General features: G+C 40.2%; 1 protein-coding gene across 1 annotated transcript in view; it reads right to left on the reverse strand.

Moving 5' to 3' along the window:
• The window catches only part of tet2 (tet methylcytosine dioxygenase 2), a 28716-nt gene extending 6459 nt beyond the window's left edge, over window positions 1–22257 (reverse strand). The window contains exons 1-2 of the mRNA XM_061058399.1: window positions 21841–22257; window positions 60–3023 (exon numbers count right to left, since the gene is read on the reverse strand). Of these exons, the coding sequence (XP_060914382.1) occupies window positions 60–2979 (2920 nt within the window). The 5' untranslated portion in view covers window positions 2980–3023; window positions 21841–22257. The remainder of the gene's footprint in view (window positions 1–59; window positions 3024–21840) is intronic.
• Between the last annotated feature and the right edge of the window lie 1392 nt (window positions 22258–23649).

Below are 23649 nucleotides of genomic sequence, written 5' to 3' on the forward strand. Positions count from 1 at the left end.
GTAAATATTTATCGACCAAATGCTGAATAATATTTTAAGACTGACATTCTGAAACTCACCAACACAGTGGCATGATGCAATTTCATATTGTGTTTTCAAAGGGGTATCCAATAGATTTTTTATAGGGGTATCTAATAGCTTCATAGGAGAGTCCATAAAGCTTTGTAGCAGGTTTTCCTTCTTTGGGGTAGAATCAGGGGGTTTCTTTAGAGCTACATTGGGTGAAGAAGCCGCAGATGACTCTACTCCTGTCAGGTCAGTGTTGGTTGACAGGATTGTGACTGCCCCAGAGGATTCCACCTTGACTTTATTTGATGAATTGATGACAAGGGATTTCTTTTCAAACACAGGTGAAAGCTGGTACTGCCTTAGGCTTTGTTCCATTGATGCCAAGATGCTTCCCTGTTTCTTGCTTCGCTCGCACACAGATTGTTGATTCTCCTGCTTCACTTGCATTCCACGTATGCCTGCATCGTTTATCTGTAATTGCCGATCTTGCTGCTGTGAACAAGGCACCTCAAATCTGGGTCCATTTTCCATTTTGACAGGTCTTAAGCCAAGTTTAGAGTCAATGAGACTCTGAGGGCCATGACGATCTTGCCTTTGTAACAGATGCATACGCAGGGCTGCATGTCTCTGAAAGTCTCCAAGGGGACTCATGGGTCCCAGAGGTAGTTGAGTTCCCCTTTGGATCTGATTACATGATACCTTTAGCTGGTGTTCAGCTTTAGGATACATCTGTGTTGATACCTGTTGGTTCAAAATGCCTTGTGGTAAGTGAGATTGTGACTGTGTAGAGGTATGTGGGATGTCCATGTGGTTATGCTGGTGACAGTGGTTGTCTGGTGGCTGTGATAGAAACGGCTTGAGGTTACTGGTGCCTGAGTTCGGTGGATAATGCCTTTGATGATGTTGTAGTTGTTGCATCTCTGATGTGTTATTGTAACTGAAGGTTGCATGGTCATTGTGCTGGATTTGTTGGTTATTGGATTGAGTAGAACTGTTTATAAGAGACTGGTTCTGTTTAAGCTGCTGCTGACTTGGCTGGGGTTGACTGTGAGGTCTGTAGTTAGGGGACTTGAGTTGCTGCCCTTCAAATTGGGTTGGTTGGGAAAGGGGGCGTTGAAGAGTAGAGTGCTGTTGTTGCTGCTGTTGCTCTGTTGGTAAAAACCCAGGTGATAGTATTTCCTGTAGGTCAGGATCTTCACTTAAGTGCTCGGGCTGCATCTGGGTGTGGAAGTTGCTGTCTGTTTGCTGATTTTGGGGGAAGATTCTCTGCTCAGGCATGTCCTGGGGTACAGGTCGCTTCAATTGCGAAGCTTTAGAATTTGATTGCTGCCACTCAGGGGCAGTGTTATGCTGGACACAGTGGGTCTGGACTGGGAGACTGTCCTCCTGTTGCTGCTGGTAGCTGTTGGAACCTTGGCTGCTATCTGTGAAAACACCCTGTGCCTGGAATCTTTGCACTGAATTTGGCTCCAACATCTGGCAGTGAACCTGGGTGTTAGTTGCCTGCTGCTCTGTTTGAGGATTAGCAGGGAAACATCTCCACATGCCATGCTCCTGTGCCTTGGCTGTTGAACCATTTGCTGGTTGCTGCTGGGAATTTGAAGAGTTCAGCTCCGTCCAGTCTCTTTGGTGGGGAGCTGAGCATGATAAGTTGGCTCTCTGCTGAGACATGTTCTCGATCCCCTTTTCTAATCCAGCGTGACGTGGCTGCTGGAGACTGGACCCCATACTGTCAGCTCTTTGTGGGTTGCCACCATTTTGGTTTAAGGTCTGCGGTTTTATCCCATAATGATGTCCCCTGTCAGTGCCATGGTTCTGAATCTGACTAGCCCCTGTTTCCTCACTTTGAGCTATCTTTTGCATCCCAGAGCTAGGAAAGGACCCATATCCCCTTGCCTCTGCTACCTGTAGAGGAGCATTCTGCTCTAAAAAAGAATCCTGGTTAAACCCCTGCTTGGCTTTCGTATATAAACCTTGGGGATTTTTTTCATCCTGATAGCACTGTGGACCATTTTGATGTTGTTGTGAGCCATTGGCAGAATTTCTAGATGGGATCATGCCAGGCAGATGACCCAAATTCATCTCCTTACTAGGGTATGTTGGTGGCTGCTGCTGGTGGTCTGCATCAAAATTGTTGGAATACCCATTCATCATGTAGTTGACAGAGTTATAATTGTTGCCTCCTTCCACATTGCTTGATGCCACAGGTCGCTGTTGCTGTGAGTCAGGAATTTGAACTGAATTTGGGGGCCCTGAGGTTAAAGAAGGGGGTTGAGCACCTTCATTGAGAGGTTGATTTGTTCTTGAATTATTGACATCATCTAGCTGGGCCCTTGACTTTTGTGGTGCAATTGACACTTGCTCAGGATAATACTGAGACAACGTTTTCTCTAATAGATCACCTGGAGTGCTTTCTATGGTTGAGGGGTGTGGAACAGCACCGTTTGGAATTGGACCTGCTTTATTCCTTGGTAAACTAAAAATGTCTCCATTAGAAAACTGATAATTTCTTTTGTCTAACTTATTCTCTATCTGTGGGGTATTGCATTCAAATTCTGTAGCTTTTGTCATCTCAGGGAAGTTATCCAACAAACTGGAGCCTAAGTCATCGTTTCCTTTTATTTCAGAATTTACTTTAAATTTCTTGGATTGGTGGGCCAGTAAGGACTGCTCAGTGAGTGCATTCTTCAAGTCTCCATTCATCAAATCTCCATTTGTCATTGTGGATCCTTGGTCAAAGAGCCCATAGACAGAGGCTGGGCTGTTGCAGGTCTCCCTGTGCCTCTTCATGGAGTTGGTACCTACACTGGGCTTGTAATGATTCCAGTTTGTATCCCCAGTGTTCTCAGGGGAATCTCCCTCTGAGGACTGGTCTCCATTCTGGAGTTTGTGAGAGATGTTGTGAGATGAGCCAAATTGTGCTAACATCCGACTTTCTTCCGTCTCATGCCTGGCCTGTTCTGTTTCCATCTGGCCTGCTCAGAGTCCATCCACAGGGCTGCCCTCTGTCCGTCCTACAAAGCAAAAAGTTGGAGATCAATATTTTTGTTTCATCATTAATTGAGCAGAGATGGGTTTTCCAATACGGTAATATTTACTTTGTATTTCAATCTACACCGCTATGAATTGAAGATTACTTAAGTTCAGGTCAGCCACCAAGTTGTAAATACCTTGGACAGAGCTAAGAAATTGTATCCTCTTTTGTTGGAGAATCTGAAGTACTGTATAAGATGATCAAGACCTCCAGATACATTTGAATATTGTAATTTTTCATTCATAAAAAAACAAAGAAAATGTTTGGACTCTAAATTTTACTCCATTGTAGCCTCTATTTTTCCTGTGTCTTCTACTTCATCATGCTTTATTTTGCTTGTTAATACTGAGTAAAACTATAGCTGCAGCTACAATACTGCATTATAACAAAGGCAAGAACAACCGTTAACACTTCAATTTTGAGTCCCTTTTTACGGGTCAAAACAGGCAATGGCTAGGTAGAGGTCCGCAGAGCAGTGCATGAATGGGAGGAAACAAATGTTATGTATTCTAAATTAGAAATTCTCAATTAACTAAAGAAAAAAGGGGGGAAATAATGAAAAATTAGAGTACACCTTGCACAGCTTTCACCTGATGCTATACCACATGTATATAAAATCAACTACTGTAGTCAGCCCACCAATCTGCAGTTTCTTGATTCTTATTGTACACAGTCATACCCATCACACAATACATGTCTGATTCCTTTCCCAAGAGTCTGACCTTATTCAAATTAACTGCCAAAGGAATTGAGTCCTCTGTTGAATCATTTTCAATAAAGAATTCAAATTATTCCTGAATTTGGCTTATTGGTCCTAATATCAATGGCTGTATATATTAAGGAAAACATAACCATAGTTAATTTAAGGCAAGAGGATGAATGGTTAATATCCCAGATGGTAGATGGGAGGAGAAATTGGCTGCTTGTCAGCTGCTCAGTCTTTGTATTCCGAACCCTACACGCATTGTTATGTCAAATATGCACATACCATTTTTTTGTCTATGGGCTTTGAATTGTGAACTTCATGACATATGTAAGTCCTTAACCTAACCCTAATGAGTGAAAGAAAACACTCCCACAAATATTTCCCACCGTTAATTGTGCTGATTTCATCAGTCTGATACAAAAATATGTAATTAGTTGGAAGAACTGTTTATGACACATTTATAAACCTCAAAACAACATTAGAAGGAAAACTTAATCATTTATCATGGTAAGTGAAATTGCTTTTTCTGGTCTTGTTATCTTGTTATAGCAAAGCATTTAAAGTTGCATTTTAAAGAAAACAAAAAATACTGTTCAGCCTATATCAATACTACTTTTGACTTGAAAGAAATAGTAAGTTGACAGGTGAAAATGATTTTGAATTGAGATTGAAATGACAGAGGAGCTAGCTCTTAGTTTTTATAACATAGTCACTGTGGTCTACTAACAGTCAATAAAGTAATTAACATGATTCATGGGAAATGTGATCTCCATATAGGGTTAAACAGCACACAGAGCTTATGGTCTCATTTTTGCTTTTCCTATGCTCTTTCTGTCTCAAACAAAATCGACTCAACTGATTCCTGTACAACATTGATTTCTGTCTGCCTCCCTCAATTATTAATGCATGTCACATCCGCAGCATCTGCAAAACAATTGCAGTGTGCAGGCACAAAGAGCTGCAGTCTTATCCATCATAATTATGAACACACTAAAAGGAATGGGCAGCTGAGGAGCAGCAAGTGGTGCCTAGATTCAATTTTAGATGCTAAAGTAAAGAGATTCTGGTATCAAGATACTTTACAGAAGAAGGAAACTGATTGGAACAATACTTTGGATTCATGCTTGGCAGTTGATATAGGAAGTCATATAATAAAAATCCACATTAATTGAACATCATTTTTTTTGTTCCTCCTAAAAGCATAGTTGCCTTTATTTGGTGCATGTCTGTTTACACCTAATTCTAATTTACCTGTTTTATAATTCTTGATTGACTTCAACATAAAGACAGATTTTTTTTTTTTCACTTTTAAATCTTTGTTCAAAAAGATGGCTACCTGAACTGCATATGAGATATGCACAATGGACAATATGAAGCAGTGACGGAAAATGTGTGTATCAAGGAACTGTCTTTAAAAAGACATCTTATATCTATATAAGTCTATTTTCCTGGCAAAATCAAGGTTGAATAAATAAATCAAAAGGAAAATTAGGTTGTAGTAAGAATCTTCTGAGACACAGGTCAGTATGTTTTGTAAGAAAGTACATTTAATTCTCCCTATTTTCACTCAAGTCAGCTAAACACTGTATGCTCTAAAAAGCTGTAAATAATGTCCTTGGAGAGCTAAGTGAAGTCTCTGGTCACAACAGCTTTGGTCAAGTCCAGAAAAATATGCTATACAAACTTTGGAAACATAATAAGAAACAGCTTTACATTCCCTCAAAGGCCCTTCTGTTAATGTACACTTTCTATATTCTCACTGTAGGCAGTGACTGATGTTTGGGGGGTAACGGAAAATTGGCAAAATATTTGAGGCAATTTGGCCCGTTTCATTTGGCTTGCGCTTGTTCCAACGATGGGGCTGATTATCACATCTGGAACTGGTTATAGTTGCTTGTGAAGCTGGCAGATGAGCCTTTGTCTTCAAATGACATGTTTTATCCAAAGCCTGATAACCTCTTTTGAAAAAATGTCGGTACATGTACACCATCCATGTCAGCTACAGAAAGCATGGCTATATGAGGAATTATTTCTTTTAATTAAGTACTTTTTTTTCACTCAGGTTTGACTAAATACAAATCTAAGAATCAGAGACACCTGACAATTGATGAAAAAAGGGACTTTAATAAACAACAACATGGGAAACATAACTTAGAAATGTATATTCATTAAACTCTTTTGTAAATAAATGTGTATCTGGGTTGATTGAAATTTTATTCATCAACATTCCAAAAAGTGTTTCTCAGTTAGTTCTATGTCTGAAGTAATTTGAGATATTTATGGACTCTTAACTTAAAGAGAGAGTATTACATTTGGGTTTCTATATTTCCTGTACAACAATGCCCACACTGACTATAAATGAGGCCTGGGGCACCATGAAAAAAAAAACTCTGTCTTGCCATTTTGGCTCAATCGACCATCTTGAACAAGACAATCACACAGGACACTGTCAGACAAAACTCTGCCCAAGCAGGCAAGCTGGTAGACATAATCATCTCCTTCTCAGCAAATCACCCCTCTAGGACATTAGCAGCCCTCCAGACCCCCAAAGTTAGAGTGCTAAATCTCTCACTAACGAGCCAAGCTGTTAAAAGGGTGTCTGGAAGCTCCCACCGTTGTCACAACAGAACAGCCAGCTGCCTGTTAGCAGGTGGAAGAGGGAGCAAGCACACCGCTAACGAAGACAGCTCTCAGGTCGATGACTGGGGGAAAGGGCCTCAAATGTGTCTTTAAGTGTGAATTCTAAGGAAACTAGCAAGAAAGTCTCCTCCCAAATACCAGCTGTCTTGGTTTGAGCTTTATCAAAGTATTTCTGGAGTTATCCAATAGGATAAAGAAATTAGTTCATTAACCATAATTAATGAGAAGTTTCTAAAACTCAAGAACAGCATCTAAACAGGTAATAACACAAAACAAAGAGAAAAAAAAACTGCCAAATCAACTAGCTTCTCTCAAAAAGTATTTCTTGAATAGAACTATTTTAGCTGAATATTAAAGAGGACAAAATTATTTAGGTCATATCTGATTTTAAAAAGCCCCCAAATGTTTCCTTGTGTAAGGGCTTAAGCAATTGATTTCTTAATTTTGCAGTCCAACAGACAGTAGCCTGAGAACTGAGCCAATGTAAAATTAAAATGGTAAATGACTTTAAACAAGCTAAAACGATTTCCAGGGTATACAATTTTCCAGATATTGAGATATATTCAGACAGTACAAGAGCCTGGAAATGAAGAGTCTCATACCTAAGCTGCTCTGACAACAAGTTGCAGGACTAATCCACCTTTTAGTGCTGTCAGACACAGACAAATGTAAAGTGCCACAGCCGGATACCACTGTCAGCATTGTAATTACAAGTGACACCAAGCCGCTTTATGATTATGTCAGAGTTATTCATTGTGGAATGTGTTATTTACAATTAAGTACGAGAAAACCATGTGGGAGTGGTAAAACAGATGGCATAACTTGATTTACGGCAAATGGTCTTTACTTTCAGAAGACATCATTCATTGCATGTAACATGTCAATGTTGTCATGTGTAGCAAATCTGCTCAGGTTAGCATACTTTTTGGGTTAGCTGTGGTGTCTGTCAAGCTTGTTTGCAAGAATCAAAGATGATAAAATGGCACGAGGTGATTGTGATTCGTCTTAGTCTGAACTGAGCTCATCAATCTTCATCACTCTGTTGAAAAAAGTGTAAGGAATGTGCTGATAGTCAAGTGATTTTTTCAATAGTATCTAAACATTCACAGTTGGATAAATCTACCACTAGGCCGTATATATTTCATTAACTTACAAAATTTGAATAAAAATACACATTTATTTCCAGAAACAATGCTCACAGTGAGGAGCACCAATTTAACTCAGTTTGGTTTGAGGAGCAAACCAATTCTCCCTCCTTTTTCAAACCCTTTCAAATAGAGAGCATCTGATCCCTGAAAACACAACAATGAGATAAGCGGGTGAATACCTCTTCCCGACCCCATGTGACTACTCCTTTGTTTTGTCTGGCCCTTAGAGCAGTCTGTAAATCAGTAACGCAGTCAAGAGGTGAACGCTGGGGCTAAGCTGCTTTCAGTGCTGCTCCATTCCTACGGGACACTCCGGGGTTTACAAAGGACCGCACGGAGCCAAGCAGCTTGTCACAGTTGGATACACCCACACTGACAACAAAAAAAAAAATCTTTGCAAACCCAGAACAAAGCCAGAGATCCCAGCTGAGTGTGCATGTACAAATGCAAAAACATACAAACACTAATTGCGCAATGTTTTAAGTCCAACTTTAAATAAGCAAGCATCAGGACAATTTGAGTTTTGGCTTCATCTTCTTTTAATTTTATATAGAGGTCTTTGTTTGTGCCAGAAGTAGAACACTAAACTAAACCAGAGGAGCAGCACAGCAGTGGTTTTAGTGTGGACGCCTGCTGGAAGTTATAATGCTTTGATCTATTTTGGTTTTCTGTCTAGTAGCTAATGTCCACCAGGGAAATGAGCCCTCTGTTTCAGTTTATATGACTCAACTCTCTTGGCTTGAAATGTATTCCTTACAAATCTTCCCTCTAGAAAGCAATTTCTTTGTCCCATATATGCTGTTGTTTGGTTTCCCTCCCTCTCCCACAGTTCTCTGCCCTGTAATTACACTTCAGGTTCCTCTGTACTTGTATCTGCTATCATCTACTTCCCTCCTGTTCAGTCTATCATCTAGCCTGTGACGTTATGGCTCTGGCTCCTTAACGCTGGTGTTGAATTCTAGACAGTCCCAGTGCTCACAGTGGTTGAGTGTGTCGCTATGTATTTGCAGGCATTTATAGATGGCAAGTTGCTTTACGGCTTTGAAGCCTTGGGGCAAGGGTGTATAGTTGGACAGTGTGATCAGTGTTGTAAAACAATGGACACAGTTTGCACAAGAGTCACCTTGGGGGGGGGGGGGGGGGGGCAGTTAATGCACACGACACTGAAGCCTAATTTTAAGAGTTGAGTGTTTTGTTTTTTAATAAGACTACCTTCACCAAATGTAATAGTTAAATAAATAGTTTCTGTTTGTCTATTAGGTTGCTAAAATCTCCAAGTACAATTAGAAATTGGGCTACAAATCATAGATATTGTGAATACTTGGTGCTATTTCTTCCAGAAGCCTGATCCTTTTTTTAACAACTAAACTTTTACGCGCCAGACTCTCACTGTGTTTTTGTTATTCCCTCAGAGATCCAGTGAAATATGAGAGCTGCCATAGTAGATGGGGTCTATTTGGCGTGACTTGGCAGCCGTATGTGACATTCACCACTAACGACAGCTGCTGGGAAACTCAGGTCCCTGCACTTTCAGGTTGAGACTTAGGCAGCGAGGCTAAAGAGTGCTGCTGTTCAAGAGGCAGAGAAGGGGAGCATTGTAAATCAAACACACACTAGCATAGCCACACGGCTGTTTAACTGAGGAGCCCAAAGACTTAGCCGTAATCTCAAGTGTACATTTCCTCCTCTTTGCTGTAATGGCCACATTCACATTTTCCTCTTTGAAAGATAAGAACACGCAGCACGCAGTCTAAAGACTGTACGTTTCTTCAGAGCACTTAGAAATGGTCGAATGCAATCGCCCTATGAACTGAATCATGACAAAATGTTAAATAATCAGTCATAATATCTCATCTAGCTAAAAATATCAGTTTTTAGCTAGATGTTTTCTAAAAGTCACTTTTTAACCGTCAAAAAAGTGAAATAGTTCAATATTAATACTAAGTGTTATTTACTCTTGCTACTCTGACTATTTTTCTCATCATTTCACAACTACACCCACAGCATGGCTTCCTCTTTTGTTAACCATACATATCAAGTCTGCTTTGTTTCTAATACTTCTGAAGGTATTGATAATCTATAGATAGAATGGTGTGAAATCAAGTATTGATATTTGTTTCGTCTGACTCAAACTGTAATTGAGATTTATATGGAAGTTTGAAACAAAAACAAAAAAACATTAACACGTAATAATTTCTCAGTAGTATGTCTATGAATGTTTTAGTATCACTTTGCTTGAGTCCAAAACACACAAAATAAATAAACTTTAAATGAATCCCAGTGTATGTTAATGACATATTGGCATTAGCTAGAGACCCTATTTGTCTGTTACATCCTATTAATAAACAGTAAAGTTAAACATGAGAGCCTCATTAGAGTCGTAGCCAAACCTAGTAAATTCTCATATTAGTAATATTTTGAGAGTTAACAGGCCTCTGAGTTGGTACTTAATCCAACAAAATCCAAATCATGAAATGGGAAAGTAAATGTCCCATGAAACTGAGCCCTTGTCTGGTGATAGATATTTCACGTTATAACACAAAAATACTGTGACGATTAGATGTGCTAACAGACTTAAGTTAGACAGTTCAGACTGCACTCAGCAGAGCTGTGAGTGAAACCTCATCCCTAGCAACCTCTACTCGTGCAACTAGGTCAGATGACTTGCATTCTACAGTGTTTTTACCCCCCCCCCCCACTCCCCCTGTAAATATAGAGCCGCTGCTCTGCAAACCTCATGACCTCGGAGAACATTTTCACAACTCTGAATTCCAGCAAGCTATGTAAACAACATAGATGTTGTCTCAAAGTAGTTGCATGGAGTCTCCTAAGTGTACATGCTACACATTTAAAATGTAACGGGTCCAATTTCTGTTGGCATAGTGAACAGACTGATAAAAAAAGAGCTCTGTGGGAGTATTTAGGCGCTTACATTTTGCTAATTTTAGAAACCGTTTGATTATTCCTTCAGACATCTGTGATTTTGAATTATAACTGTTCTGGACATCTGGTTTGCATACGAGCTGAAGGAGTTGACCCCACTGGAGCAAGTTTTTAGGTGGATTGAAAAGTCATGGAGGTCAGAACAGCTCATATCACGTCCAATGTGAGCTGAAGTAGTGATTTTTGCATGTGTTGCTACTGATGGTCAAACGCTAGTAGTGCATGCTATGACAGATTTTCAATCACAAGCTGCAACTTACAAAGTCTCTTGTGATTCATGTCACATGGCACACATTCAGTGTGTACAGTGCACCTCACATGGTTGCATGTGCCTCCTCTCTCTCTCTCTTTCTATCAGTCTGAACATGAGGCAAGTGTCACTACAAGAAATACAAGGTCCCTCTGTCTGCACTCATTTTAATAATCCATCACATTTACGGTACATCCAGATCAATTTAACATTTCTGGAGGTGCTTTGAATTTGTTTCCTTTCTGTCACATGAGCAAACTTAGCAAGCGGTTGGATCTATACTCTTGCTAGCACATCCGCATTCAGGAAGAGGAATGTTTAAACGCATCAAAATGCAATCACTGACAACAAAAAAATGACATAGTGATGGCCGTACATGTCCACCATGTCCGACCATGTTTAAAGCTTGGTCATGTTCAATCTCCATTTCCTCATTTGTCAAATCAGTTTTGAAAACATATTTTTCTGCTCCCTTGAAGGAATTGTTAGACATTTTGGAAATAGGGTTGTTTTCTCCAATGCTATCATAAGATTGATACCCTTGTTGTGCCTGCTCTGTAAATATAAATCTGCTCCTGGAAGTCACTGCTCCCTGTTAAGTTCAGCACACAAACTCCTGTAAAACAACAACTTTTGTTTCTTTCAATTTGCTTTTTTTTTTACTGATTAAACTATTTAGACACATTTTGTTACTCAGTAAGCTTTCAAGGAACTGATAAGCGGTTTTTGTTTCCATGTGTTACCAGTCTTAGTGCTATGCTAAGCTAACAGGCTATTGGCTGAATCATTAAGAGTGGTTTCTGTATCCTGGATAACTCTTGGCAACTAAAGCCATTTCTAAATGTGCATTCTTTAATATTTCTGGAAAATTTCAGGCAGGCTGCCCCCTGAAAACTTCCTGAGTTGCTTGTTTCTACATGCACCTCACAGCAGGTGACTATCCCTGTTGGACAGAAGGGGTGGATCTCATTACTTGCACTGAGATTGCACTGTTGCCATGCATACAATCTATGGTCGTGTGTCGGTCGCAGAATATAAACATCCCCAACCCCTACCACTCACTCCCTGTTAATTTTCCTCATTATTTTCTTTTGTGTACTCATCAGCTCATCCTGACTTCACACAAAAACGACAGAACAAATTTGGGAAAAGTCGGAGTGAATAATTCAGCTGTTTGCGTTCACACATGCATCTCACCCCAAAATTTCAGGAAGTTTTCAGGAGTTTTGTGAAAGTATGAAAGCACAATAAGTGATTAGGAATATTTCCCAGAAAGTCAAAATATTCCTTTAATACTGTAAGATAATGTTAAGCGTTAGGATTTAGCGCTGTTCTGGATTATGTTTTTAAACCAAATGTTCCTTGTGTAAAGCCTTAGATCACTCTGTGTCATATTTGGGGCTTTAACTTTTTCTGAACTGAATTAAGGCGATCTTTGGGCATTTGTAAATTCTTGAATGCAGGTCCATGTGGAAGTTCATTTTTCCAGAATGAGGTTCTTAGTTCATGTTTATATTTCTATTGTTGAATAAATGAAGGTTGCATCATGAGGAGGAAATCTGACTTAGGTCTAGTTGCTCAACTTCAGGTCTAGTTTTGTGTCAGTTAAAGGAGTGCTGCTTCCTGTTGATGCTCAATGTGGCCTAATCACTACATTCTGATGTAATGATGGTTGCATCACATGACAGCCTGCAGCCAAAGAAGTCTGTTTTTCTTCCTTTTACCATACTTTCCAACCCCTTCGTGGTTGACCTCAAATAGGGCAGCTCTGCAGGTAAAAACCTACTTTCTGAGAAATTGATGTCCAGTGAAGTGATAATATCCTAACTTTGTCAATAAGATGCAATGTGTCTGTTATGTTAACATTATCCATCAGTGTCGGGTTTTCACTTCGCTCGGATGTGTTAATGGAATTTCCGTGATAAATGTATGCGCATGTAAATGATAAACAATATCCAGATTTTTTATAATATTACTAGATTTCTGCAGAAACACAGAGGACAAATATTTCTCTTTGTAATTTATTCCATTAGAGAGGAGCCTCTTCCCCCGGCTTAAGCAGAAGTGCCCTGTTCAGTTTTACGTTGTACTTTATGTGTAATGCAAGACAGATGTGGCCAACTTTTGGAGAGCCCCACTAGCACGAGGACCGTCTCATTTTCTTCTTTTGTTGTGTTTGGACATCTATTAAAAGACTATACGTTTGATGTTATTTATTGGTTTCCCAGTAAAAGAAGACAGTAGAAAAGGAAGAATGTAAAAACTGGTTGGTATATGGATAAGTAGGCTGTAGCTTGTGAAATGATTGAATGCATAATGATTTTTAGCACGTGTCCAACAGGTTTGGTCATGTAAGGCCTTAACATGACAGCAATATTAAGTGTTATATGAGCCTACATATGATCTAGGAGAGGAAATATCAATTCAGTTGTGTATTCATACTAATACAGAGACTCTAATTTGAATACAGCTATGATGAGCCATGGGTAGATTAATGACTTCTGATACATGGAAAACTGACAACTGAATTATTGTTTTTCACTGTGCACCTCTTTCCTGTAAGGGTGACACATTCATTTCTTAACAAAAACAACTTAACTAGAGTTCAATGACTTGACTAAAAAATAAAGTCAGCTTATCCATGTAGAAACAGAAACTTTACTCAATGGAGACAAACTGACAGAACATCTCAGGGAAATATTGAGAATTTAATACATAAAGGTGAAAAGATAAAATATTGGAGATAGACAGGATAAACTAACCGGGCCAATTAAAAAAATATAAATCCAAACACTCGGGCATAATTAAGATTACTCTTAACACTGGTGTTCTCTTAAAATAGAAGTCACTGATTGGTTGTTTCAAGTCACTGGATGTGTAGAGGCTGAACTAGCTGAATTGTTGACTGTTTTTCTTGAAACAGTCCATGTTGTGAACCCAAAGCCCTTTGACTTCCTTGATGGTTTTTTAATTATAGGTTGGTGAAACATAAATGAACAACTTACTGCTAATGAATACTTCATGAATATTATTGAGAATATCATGTATTTAGGGCTCTAGGATGTGTGGTTATGAATCGCTGTGCAATGCCTGATGAGTCATGGAAATTTACAGATAAAATAAATGATGTAGAAAGAAAAAAGGGAGCAACTTGTCCTTGAAGATGACAGTTGTACAGATATCCGCACAGCTTTTGTTGTATGGGACTCACTCTGTACTTTTCTAAAACAACCTGTTTGGCAGGTATTCTGGGAAAACTGGAAACACAACACACGCTAGCATGTGCTTCTGGTACATTTTCTGACTTCAGTCTTTTTTTTTATCTGTATTAGACTTCTTCTTAAATCTATTTGTGAAGAGACAACACTATCATCTATTTCTTGAAACTATTTTTATTTGAACTTATTCAAAATATATTTTGGCTAAAAAAAACCTAAACCACACTATCAACATTATCAAAGCTATTGACCAATTTCCTCCCCTTTAAACAACCAAACCATTTCATTGAAACAGTGCCTTAGCTCTGAGCCAATAATACATGTTGGTGTAGACTTTTCGTCAAAAGAGGTCAATACTGATGGTAGATAGCTGTTGAACATTAGCCCAGACCTGACTCCACAAACCTGTTAGTCTTGGATTTTCCTGTTCAATCAGCACTGCCAGAAAAGAAACCCTGCCTGCCTAAGAAGCACCCTGTGCAAAGCTTACACAGAGAGTCTAAACCCATTTCTGTGCCTTCTAGCTGCATCACATGGACGCTCTAATGAGAGGGCCTTCTGAGCTAACAAACCCACTAACCTGCCCCCATATCCCTCACAATGCTGCACTCTTCCTTCTTAACTTGCTGCCCCCCCCCCCCCCCCCCCCCAACCCTTTGTCTATGCAACAGTCAATATATCTGACTAACTTGATAAACTGTGCGCACAGCAAAGTTAATTTCTTTCAGAGTGCATGGTAGCCATGGCGACCATCTTATGAGTGCTCCAAAGCCCATCTGGTCTAAACATTACCCCTGCACGGCTGAATGCAGAATAGGCTGCTTTGCAGTGGTGTGCACATGTGCTTTACACATTGATCCTACCAGGAAATCAATAGTGCCACATATTCAGAAACCTACATTTGCACTTGTGCTTATCAACACCTACAAAGAAACGTCAGTAGCCAACACTGAGTCTATGTAGTCTGATGGTACTATGAGCCTTTTGTGTTAACATGTTTATCTTTTAGATACTCTATCATGATTATTTTTAATCATTGTAGACGAGACGTGCTATATGTTGTGTAATGTTTGTGATAAACAAAGGGAATGTGTGAATTGTATTTTCAAATTGTAAACTGCGGATCCCAGATAGAAGAGCTTCTGGCTATGCTGAAGCTAAGGGGGATCCTCATGAACAACCACCGTTTAGAACTCTACTTAAGGAATGCGTTTAGTTTTAAAAACCTGGGAACAAAACATTTCTAGACCACATTTGTTTCTAAATTGAGTTTCACGTTTTAAATGTGCTCCATGTTATCTTGGGTTGAAGCATTACCTTTTGAGAACCCTAACAGGAAATTACTTGGTTACTACACAGAAATACACAGAGAATGATTATTCATATTGACTTTCTCAACAGTCAATTTACCATCCACTACAATCTGGCAGGAGATGGAAAACTCCAACACAGAGCAAAGCAGTGAACAAACGCTGATCCCCCTGTTTCTTCAATTCACCTCCAGCTTGAGAGTCTTGGCATATGAGTTTGCTCAGGGGCACATTTATTTAGCAAATATGTCCTCCCTGTTTGAAAGAACCAAATCTAAACCAGCTTCCAATTAAACAGGAACCAGAGGTGAACAGTAAACAGAGCTCAGGGAAACATTATTATAGAAGGGAAATTAAAACATGGCAAACAACATGGCAGTCAAGGAATTCTAAATAGACTAGCAGGGAATATTTAATTTTGATAAAGACTGAGGTAGGGATAATGGTTTATCTTTAACAACAAATAAAGATAGTCTTTACACATGAAGCCATAGATCTATAATGTAGCACCGGCAGGTCCTGGAATGACTTTTCACAAAAAACATGTGGTCTGTGCTCTTTTGTCTTCTGAAAAGTGGATGCAAGGATATTCCTTCCCCCGATGAGTTCCAGGCAGCACAACCTAAGCCACTGTTGCTAAGCTGCCTCTTTCCCTCCACTGAGTAGGAGGCACGCGACTCTCAATGAATGGAAATCACAAATCCTTCTGAGTGAAGGAAATTTTCTGTGATTCATGGCTACAGTGCAAGGATTTATAAAGTCTTCACTCCATCTCTGACACCCCATTTCTCATTTCATCAGGTAGTATCGGGATTTTAAACGATTTTAGCGTTGAGGGCTTAAACATGGTTTAAGTTTTGTTTTAGGAAAGTCTAGAAAACAAGAAGTGTAATAAAAATATAATATAGCTTTAGGAATAGTCAGCCATAATTGGGAAAGTATTGTTTTAATGCCCGTAAACTGTATTTGTATCTTCCACATCTGCAAGACTTTTGCTTTGGTTGGATACCTAGTATTACAAGTATTACTCTGCTTGAATACTGAATATTATTTCATGCAGGAGACTAGAGTCTAGAACCTCGAGCTATAACCAGACTTACCCAAACATAAACACATATAAAGTCTAAAACCTGGTTTGATTGTCTCCGAGCAGTGCGTCTTGGAAAGACACCAGCTGCTGCACCCGTGCATTCCACTTATGAAACATTATATCGAGCCCGAGCCACTCGAAGCCCTCAGAAGTAGTTAGTGATGTCATTCAAAGCCTTCACTAGGGTTACGCTTCTAAATGACATTCAGGACCAGCTGTCTGTCTTTGTGCTCCGTGTGTAGACAACAGGGGGCCATGGGGCCCAACCCTTTTCAATGACAGCTCCTAGCAGACAAGCCATCCATATCTGCCAGCCATTTCAGACGAGGGCCTTCACAATTAGCTGTTAAGATCACTGTGCACCCCATTGAGATTGCGCTATCATGACAGAGCTTTGTAAATCACAAGATAGGGGCTTCAGCTTTGGAAATACCAAAATCAACCAATTTCAACAGAAGACTTATTTTGACAAGCAATAGAAAGCCAATGTTCTTTGTTCTGAAAGCTTTTTATCTGCCAATAAGCCTCTTAGAATTAGACCTGTGACAAAGCCTTGTCAAGATTTTGATTCAACCAGAACTGACTGACGCTGCACATGATGACAGGAGACTCTTACTGAGGGCAAGATCCTAGCATGAGGTTAGGTCACTTTTCAAGATTTCTGATGCATATTGACAGCCTGTTTGCGGGTTTGCTACTCCTCCACACATTGCTACACTTATGTAAAAAAAAAAAAAAAGCCACATCTTGGCTATGAAGGGAAACCTTCCAGCATGAACCCTACAAGTATAACAACTTTCCTTCCATGACCTCGAGTTGGAGTTGAGAGAGTGGTTATTAATTTATGTGACTTGACTGAGAAGCGTAATCTTCTGCCCTGGCACTACTAAGGCCTTCATCTGTGCAGGAGCTACGCAATAACACAGTGACGTAAGCATAAGACAAAGTCTGCTCTCAGTCTCGCCACATTCACAAGCCCCGCACACTGCCGCGGCTGTGGCAGGTTTTTTTTTTTTAAATCTTAACTTCTAATGGCTGAACTGGCGAAAAACACCATTCACCAAGATTGTCCAAACGTAGAAAAAGGCGCCCGGACGAGAGGCGGGAAGAGATGCTACTCGCTTTGGGGCAGTTACATAACATCTCACTTGCCTCTCTCTCCGCGGAATGCCAGGATAGTGTTTGTAAACAGAGCGGCCATGTGCATGCGCTCACGTGGAGGAAGCTTTTGAGTCGCTGCCCTCGCTGTCTCACCCCTGAGGTAAACCCTGACATCGATACATGCTCACAGGGCCAGCAACACTCCCTGCAGCCCGTGCCACTCACCCAGAGCGTTATCACCATCACTCCATAATTACACCTCTGTCCGGATAACAGCCTCGTAGTAAAAGACGGCCTTGAGTCTTTATTTGGGATTTACACTTTATCTGATGGAGCAGTCACTGGTAATACATTTGCATCTCAGACTAGTAAAAACATTCTTATCATTACACAATTTACAGTGGGGACAAAAGAACCACTCCTGACTGTAATTTCACCAGAACCTCTTCAATTATGTTGGGCAGTCATGGACATGGAAGACAAGATTCTTGTTGGGGATTGGGAATGGATCTTGGCGACCATAGATTCAAGATTCAAGATTTTTATTTGTCACATGCTCATACAGATGTGCAGTGAAATGTAAAGACTGTTCCGCAAGGCCATGCAATAAACACTCAAATTACTAATACACATATATACAGTAAAATAGAATATAATGTAAAAAAGAAATTAGAATTATTAGAAGAATTATTTGAATGTACAAAATATAAAATATAAAATAGAGATGAGACATATTGTCTGTGATTGGGCTTTGATTAATAGACATTATTAAGAATTATTGTCAAGTAAGATGGAACTAAACTGTCTACTGTCATATTGTAATATATAATTTTGCAGAGAAGAGATTCACAATTTGAGAGGCCTTTTGATGCGCTCTTTAAGCCTCAGAACTGATCATTGCTTAAAGCATTGATAAACTTCAAGTAGAAAAAAGTAATGCAAATGTATTTCAAAACAAATGGTTTGATCTGTCAAGACTGCACTACAATGTGGCGCTAAGATTCCTTTGCAGCTTATTGTGGTTTACTGCTTCTCTCTCGCTCTCCAAAGACAAACAACCCCCAATAGCAGACATGAGGGAAATCAATACTGCAGAAATCAATACAGCTTTAAGTATCTCGCCATTTTGTCTCAGGAAAGCAGGCAAGCTTTGACCAGCCAGCAGTCAGGTGTAGTGCAATCTAAAATGTCTAACCTACCACTGGGCCTGTTTTTCTGTGTCACCGGTGCAACAGCCCCTGGCTGGAAATATGATGCGTGGGCTGGACAGAGCAGGGTCAAAGGTGAGGGCTTGGGTTAGGGCTTGGGTATTGTAAGTGGACAGCATTGTTGTGGGACGCTATGGCAACTGGACATTCTTCCCAAAGGTGATATTGTCTTAGCTCTAGGAGTGACATAAAGGGGACTTACGGCCATGACGAAGGAGCAATCCAACCACACGGCTTTATCTGTAGGTGTGGATGGAGGAGAGCAGCTATGTGCATGTGATTGATCTATCTGGCCCTTCCCCCACTCAGCCCCCTATAGACCCATTTATGCTCTGGTTCCTTTGCAGCTGCTGGTGTAAGAGCAGCCCTGCAAAATGTGTCTTTATTTGTAGCTTTATTAACGTGGATTTATTGTGCAAGTCAGGATTAACATTTTGCAAATCCTACGTACAGTACAACTGAAAAGAAATGGGAAAGACATTTGCACAATCACAGTTACGAAAATCCATTTAAAATGGGATTTCATAAAAGAGCAATGGGCTGTGTCCCGATCTGTGCAAACTAATAAGCTTAGGAAACATTTGAATAAATATATCAAGAAAGTAGACATCACAATTTAAAAAGCACAAAACTGATTGGTTGTTTGCTAGTTTTAGCTAAAAAAAAAAAATACTGTTATCTATAATCCTATGTTCCTTGAATTAAACAACAAAATACACCAATATGGCATTTTCTGCTTGCTTACATGAGAAGTCATTGTGTTAAAAAACATGTAAAATAAGGATGAGATGATTACACATATCCACACAAGCAAACGTACATAGACATGCACACAATTGCAGATCACCTGATATCATGCAGTCACAACATACTTGATTAACACTATGGAGTACCCCCCTTGTGTTGACACTATACAGTCAATGACCATGCTCGCCATATCAAAACACAGCCATGCCATTGCGTCACAGGGGTTCACAGACAAAGTAGGTTTTAAAAGTTAGCTGTCAGCTCACTGGGACTAAACGGGCCCTTCCATCACATGTATTATTACTGTATTTCAGAGTAATGTTTGCACTATCTATAAGCTGAAAGGCATCTTTGGAATATTAAGGAATACTGAGCTTTTGTGTCATGACATCAAAGCTGAGCAACGGATTCTATATTGACTCCACTGTCACTATTTTACTACAACAGGTCCGAAAACAAAAAACGCACCACTGCTAAGACCTTATCTGAATTCCTGCGTTTATCCTGCAGACAGACCACACTGTTCGGTTATGATGCCCAGTAATGATAATAATACATTTAATTTGTATAGCACTTTGCAAAGTTACACTCAGACAAAGCAAGTTAAAGGAAACAAAAACATTCAAACCAAGCAAGATTAGTAATTAAAAGCAGGTCTAAAAAGGTGGGTTTTGATCAGTGATTTGCATTGGGGGTAGGTCGGTACAGTCATGGATGTGTTTGTGGAGAGAGTTCCAGAGGGAGGGGGCAGCAATGGAAAAGGCTCTGTGGCCTATGTAAAAGGTTAGTGATTACACTACAGCTTGCAGGCGGGCCTTTCCTTTCCTTTTTACCTGAGGCTACACTGTGGTAACATTATGACTGTACTCAGTGGAATACACAACCCCCAGTACACAAACATGAAAGACAACAGTCATTTCCTAATGGGTCATTCAGATGTTAATCAAAGAGTAACACCGAGTGGACTCAGAAAAAACTAACAAACAATTAGCTATGACCTAATTGAGATTAAGCCCAATATAACAACTCAGACATTTTCAACTTGTGTAACTGTGTAAAAAAAAATCTTCATACAAACACAAAACCCTCAAAACATGTAGGGGTATGCACCTCAGTATTATCTCACTGGTGTGTAGTGTATGTATCTATCTACACAAGGCTTAGTTCACACCATGCTGTTACTTTACTTTGACATGTTTTACATTCACTCATGTACTGTTGATATGTACCATTTTGAAGAACAACTTTCTGTATACCATTCCATTTTAGCTGAGCATTTGGCTCATTATCAATGCAGCACTTTTACCAGTATTTCAAAACGGAAGTATTTGTACTGTTACAAAAATAGAGGACTTTAATTCTTTCTTCACATCTGCAGTCCACACACAGACACACATTCCTCCAGTACTGTCAATAATCAATTTGTCAATTGGGTTGGTGTGACCTTTAACTCCTAAAAGTAAAAAAAAAACTTCTTTACAAACAGATTTGTGTTGCTTCTCTCTGGTAACACTCCCCTGTTTAGTAGACATGCTTAGAGGTAAAACCTGCTCTAGAATTGCCAGCCTTGTCACCCCACTTAATGGTGCAGTAGGATAGAGTTTCATTTCCTTCAGAGCTTTCTGACCTTGTCTGCCTTCACTACACTCTTGCCACTACTACAATTCTCCTCTCTTCTGCTTCTCCTTGGGGTTTGCCTTTGTGTCTGCTTGTCATTCAGCGGTGAAAGCAATGAAAGCTGATTAACAGAGATACACAAAGCCAGGAGCTATTCCAGCTCCACTGCTGTGCAGAGCCTATGCATGTCCAGGTTGGACTTTATTTTACTCTCCAACACAGTCTTCACACGGTAAAGGCTCAACAAACACATACACAGCCATGGATTTTAAAATGAGAGGCTAATGAGTTCAAACTACCTGCATGTGTACATGTTTGATTACAAAATTCATTGTTCTGTAATAGTGATTAATTACACATAAATGTAAAAAAATAAAATGTATTTCCTCTCTTAAAACCAATACACTTATTCAAAAAGACACATATAACAACCATTTAATGCTATTTCTATTAAAAATGCCAGGTTTAAATGTCAAGGAAAAGGGAGAGAGCTTTAAAGAGGCATTTAAAGAAAAACTCCTCAACAAGCAGTCTAAGTACTCCATTATCTGTGCTGCATTCAAAAGCAGTTAGAATGTTGAGTGAACACAGGACACAGAAAGTGTCTGTGAGTCTCAACAGGCAAATAAAAGAAAGAAAATCGTCAGCCATGTTGGAGTAGCTTTATCTAATATCCCCTCCTTATTATGTTGGCTCTTGCTTTTACGGTGGGGGACATTGAGTCATTCCTCGCCTGATACAGAAAACACCACAAAACACACCCGTGGTCAAAAGAGACGAGGCTAAAGCAGAGTATTAACACACTAAGCAAGGTCTCACCTCCTGTTTACGTCCCTCCACTTTGTAGAAATTCCAATAAACCGTCTGGATCTTCTCTTTAACAAATCCTAAAGGGCAGCCATCTTGCCTCCTTCTGTTCTTCTATGAAACAGACTATCCTCCACATCAATATTCATGGAAACCAGTCTGACGTCAGCTCTCATCATCAGGAGAAGCCCGGGTGTCGCTGTTTGGCGGCCTGAGAAGCACACTCATATGTGGCTTCGGTTTGTTCGGCTACACAGGCGCAGAGTAGACGAGATGTGGCTGCAGGTCAGAGGGGGGAGAGCCTCGCTTTGCTGGCAAACTGAAATAATCACAAAATCACTTTCCTGCCGGGTCCTTCCCACACAAAGAGACAGGTTTTCTTTCCCTCCTCTGCTCCCTCCTCTTTTTTTTTCTTCGCTCAGCCGCACACAATAGTGAACACTATGATGGCTGCCCTGAAGCACTGGAGTGGATTTAGTGAGCAGGACAGGACTCCACCCCCCCAGTGCACTTCATGTTGAAAATTGCACCGCTCTCAACTGTCTGACTGAGGCAGGGGAAAAGATGCCTCCACCCCCCCACCCCCCCACCCCTTCCTTTTTTTTTCTCAGACAGGAAGCCAAGTGACTCAGGGTTTTTCCCTCCCTTCTCACACCAATCTCGACTTCCTCCTTTCATTTTCTTTCTTCCTCTGTCACTGGTTGCAGAAGTTCCCCTCTGGTGTAATAGCAACTCATTTTTTAAGCACATTACAGCAACATTTGGAGGTGAGCAGTTTGGAGTCAAACCAGTTCAGCAGTGTTCTCATTTTCCAGCCGCCGTGTCTTATTTTGGCACGCCTCGTCTGACTGGCTGGCTCATTTTTAGAGCGGAGTGTAAGACAACTCTGCCGCCTGCATACAGGCAGCATAACTCTGCTTCATGTGGTTGCCAAGACCCACCTCCTGTTGACACTGGCCACGTGGGCCTGAGAGAAATAGAGGGAGCAGTGTGAGAGACAAAAAACGGGGGCTGAGGGTGGTTTAAAAGACAGATTCACCCATGGAAGAATGCCATAATAACACAAGGAAAGATGTGTCATAATACAAAGAGTACTTAAACAGACAGGCATACTAGTTTTTACGCAGAGCGGTGAGTTTGAGTGTGGTTTTTGCAAAGCATGCAAGAATGAGTCTGTTGTTGCATCTTTGATTTTAAACATGTTTAAAGTTTCTATAGATGGAATAGAAATAAAATAGAATAGATCAAACCACCATGCTGATCAGTCAATGGCCCCTCCATTTACTAAACTACACAATTCCCTCTTTTTCTTTCCTAACCGGTTACGACTGTCTTAAAAATAATCTGCCTTTAGCTGCAGTTGAGGCTTAAGCAGCGACCCCACCTCTTTCCTAGCGGCCCCTGCCTTGCTGCAGTGACATTTGTTGACTCAATAGTTTCGGGGGCCGAGAGCAGAAAAGGAGATTTGTTTTTACACAGATTGGGGGAGGGGAAGTGGCTGCAGAGAGGAAGGAGGAGACACTCTTAACTGCAACACACAGACCCTGTAAACACAAAGTGGAGCCTTTTTACACGCAGGCTGTTTTTATCCTCGCATAACTAAGCTGTTACTCAGGTGGACGTTAAACCGATAAAGTGTAAACCTTTAAATCACGTTATACAGTCACATTTTATTTTAATCTGTCATTCTTGCTGCTTGTGGGGACATTTTACTAGTCAACCTTTAGCAGTACATTTCTGAAGAGTGTCCTAAATGATCAAAGACACACTTCTGATTTTCATCATGGACACTATTGAGATGAAGTCATTCTCTAAAAATCC

Source organism: Labrus mixtus, chromosome 2 (genome assembly GCF_963584025.1).
Source record: "Labrus mixtus chromosome 2, fLabMix1.1, whole genome shotgun sequence".
NCBI lineage: Eukaryota > Metazoa > Chordata > Actinopteri > Labriformes > Labridae > Labrus > Labrus mixtus.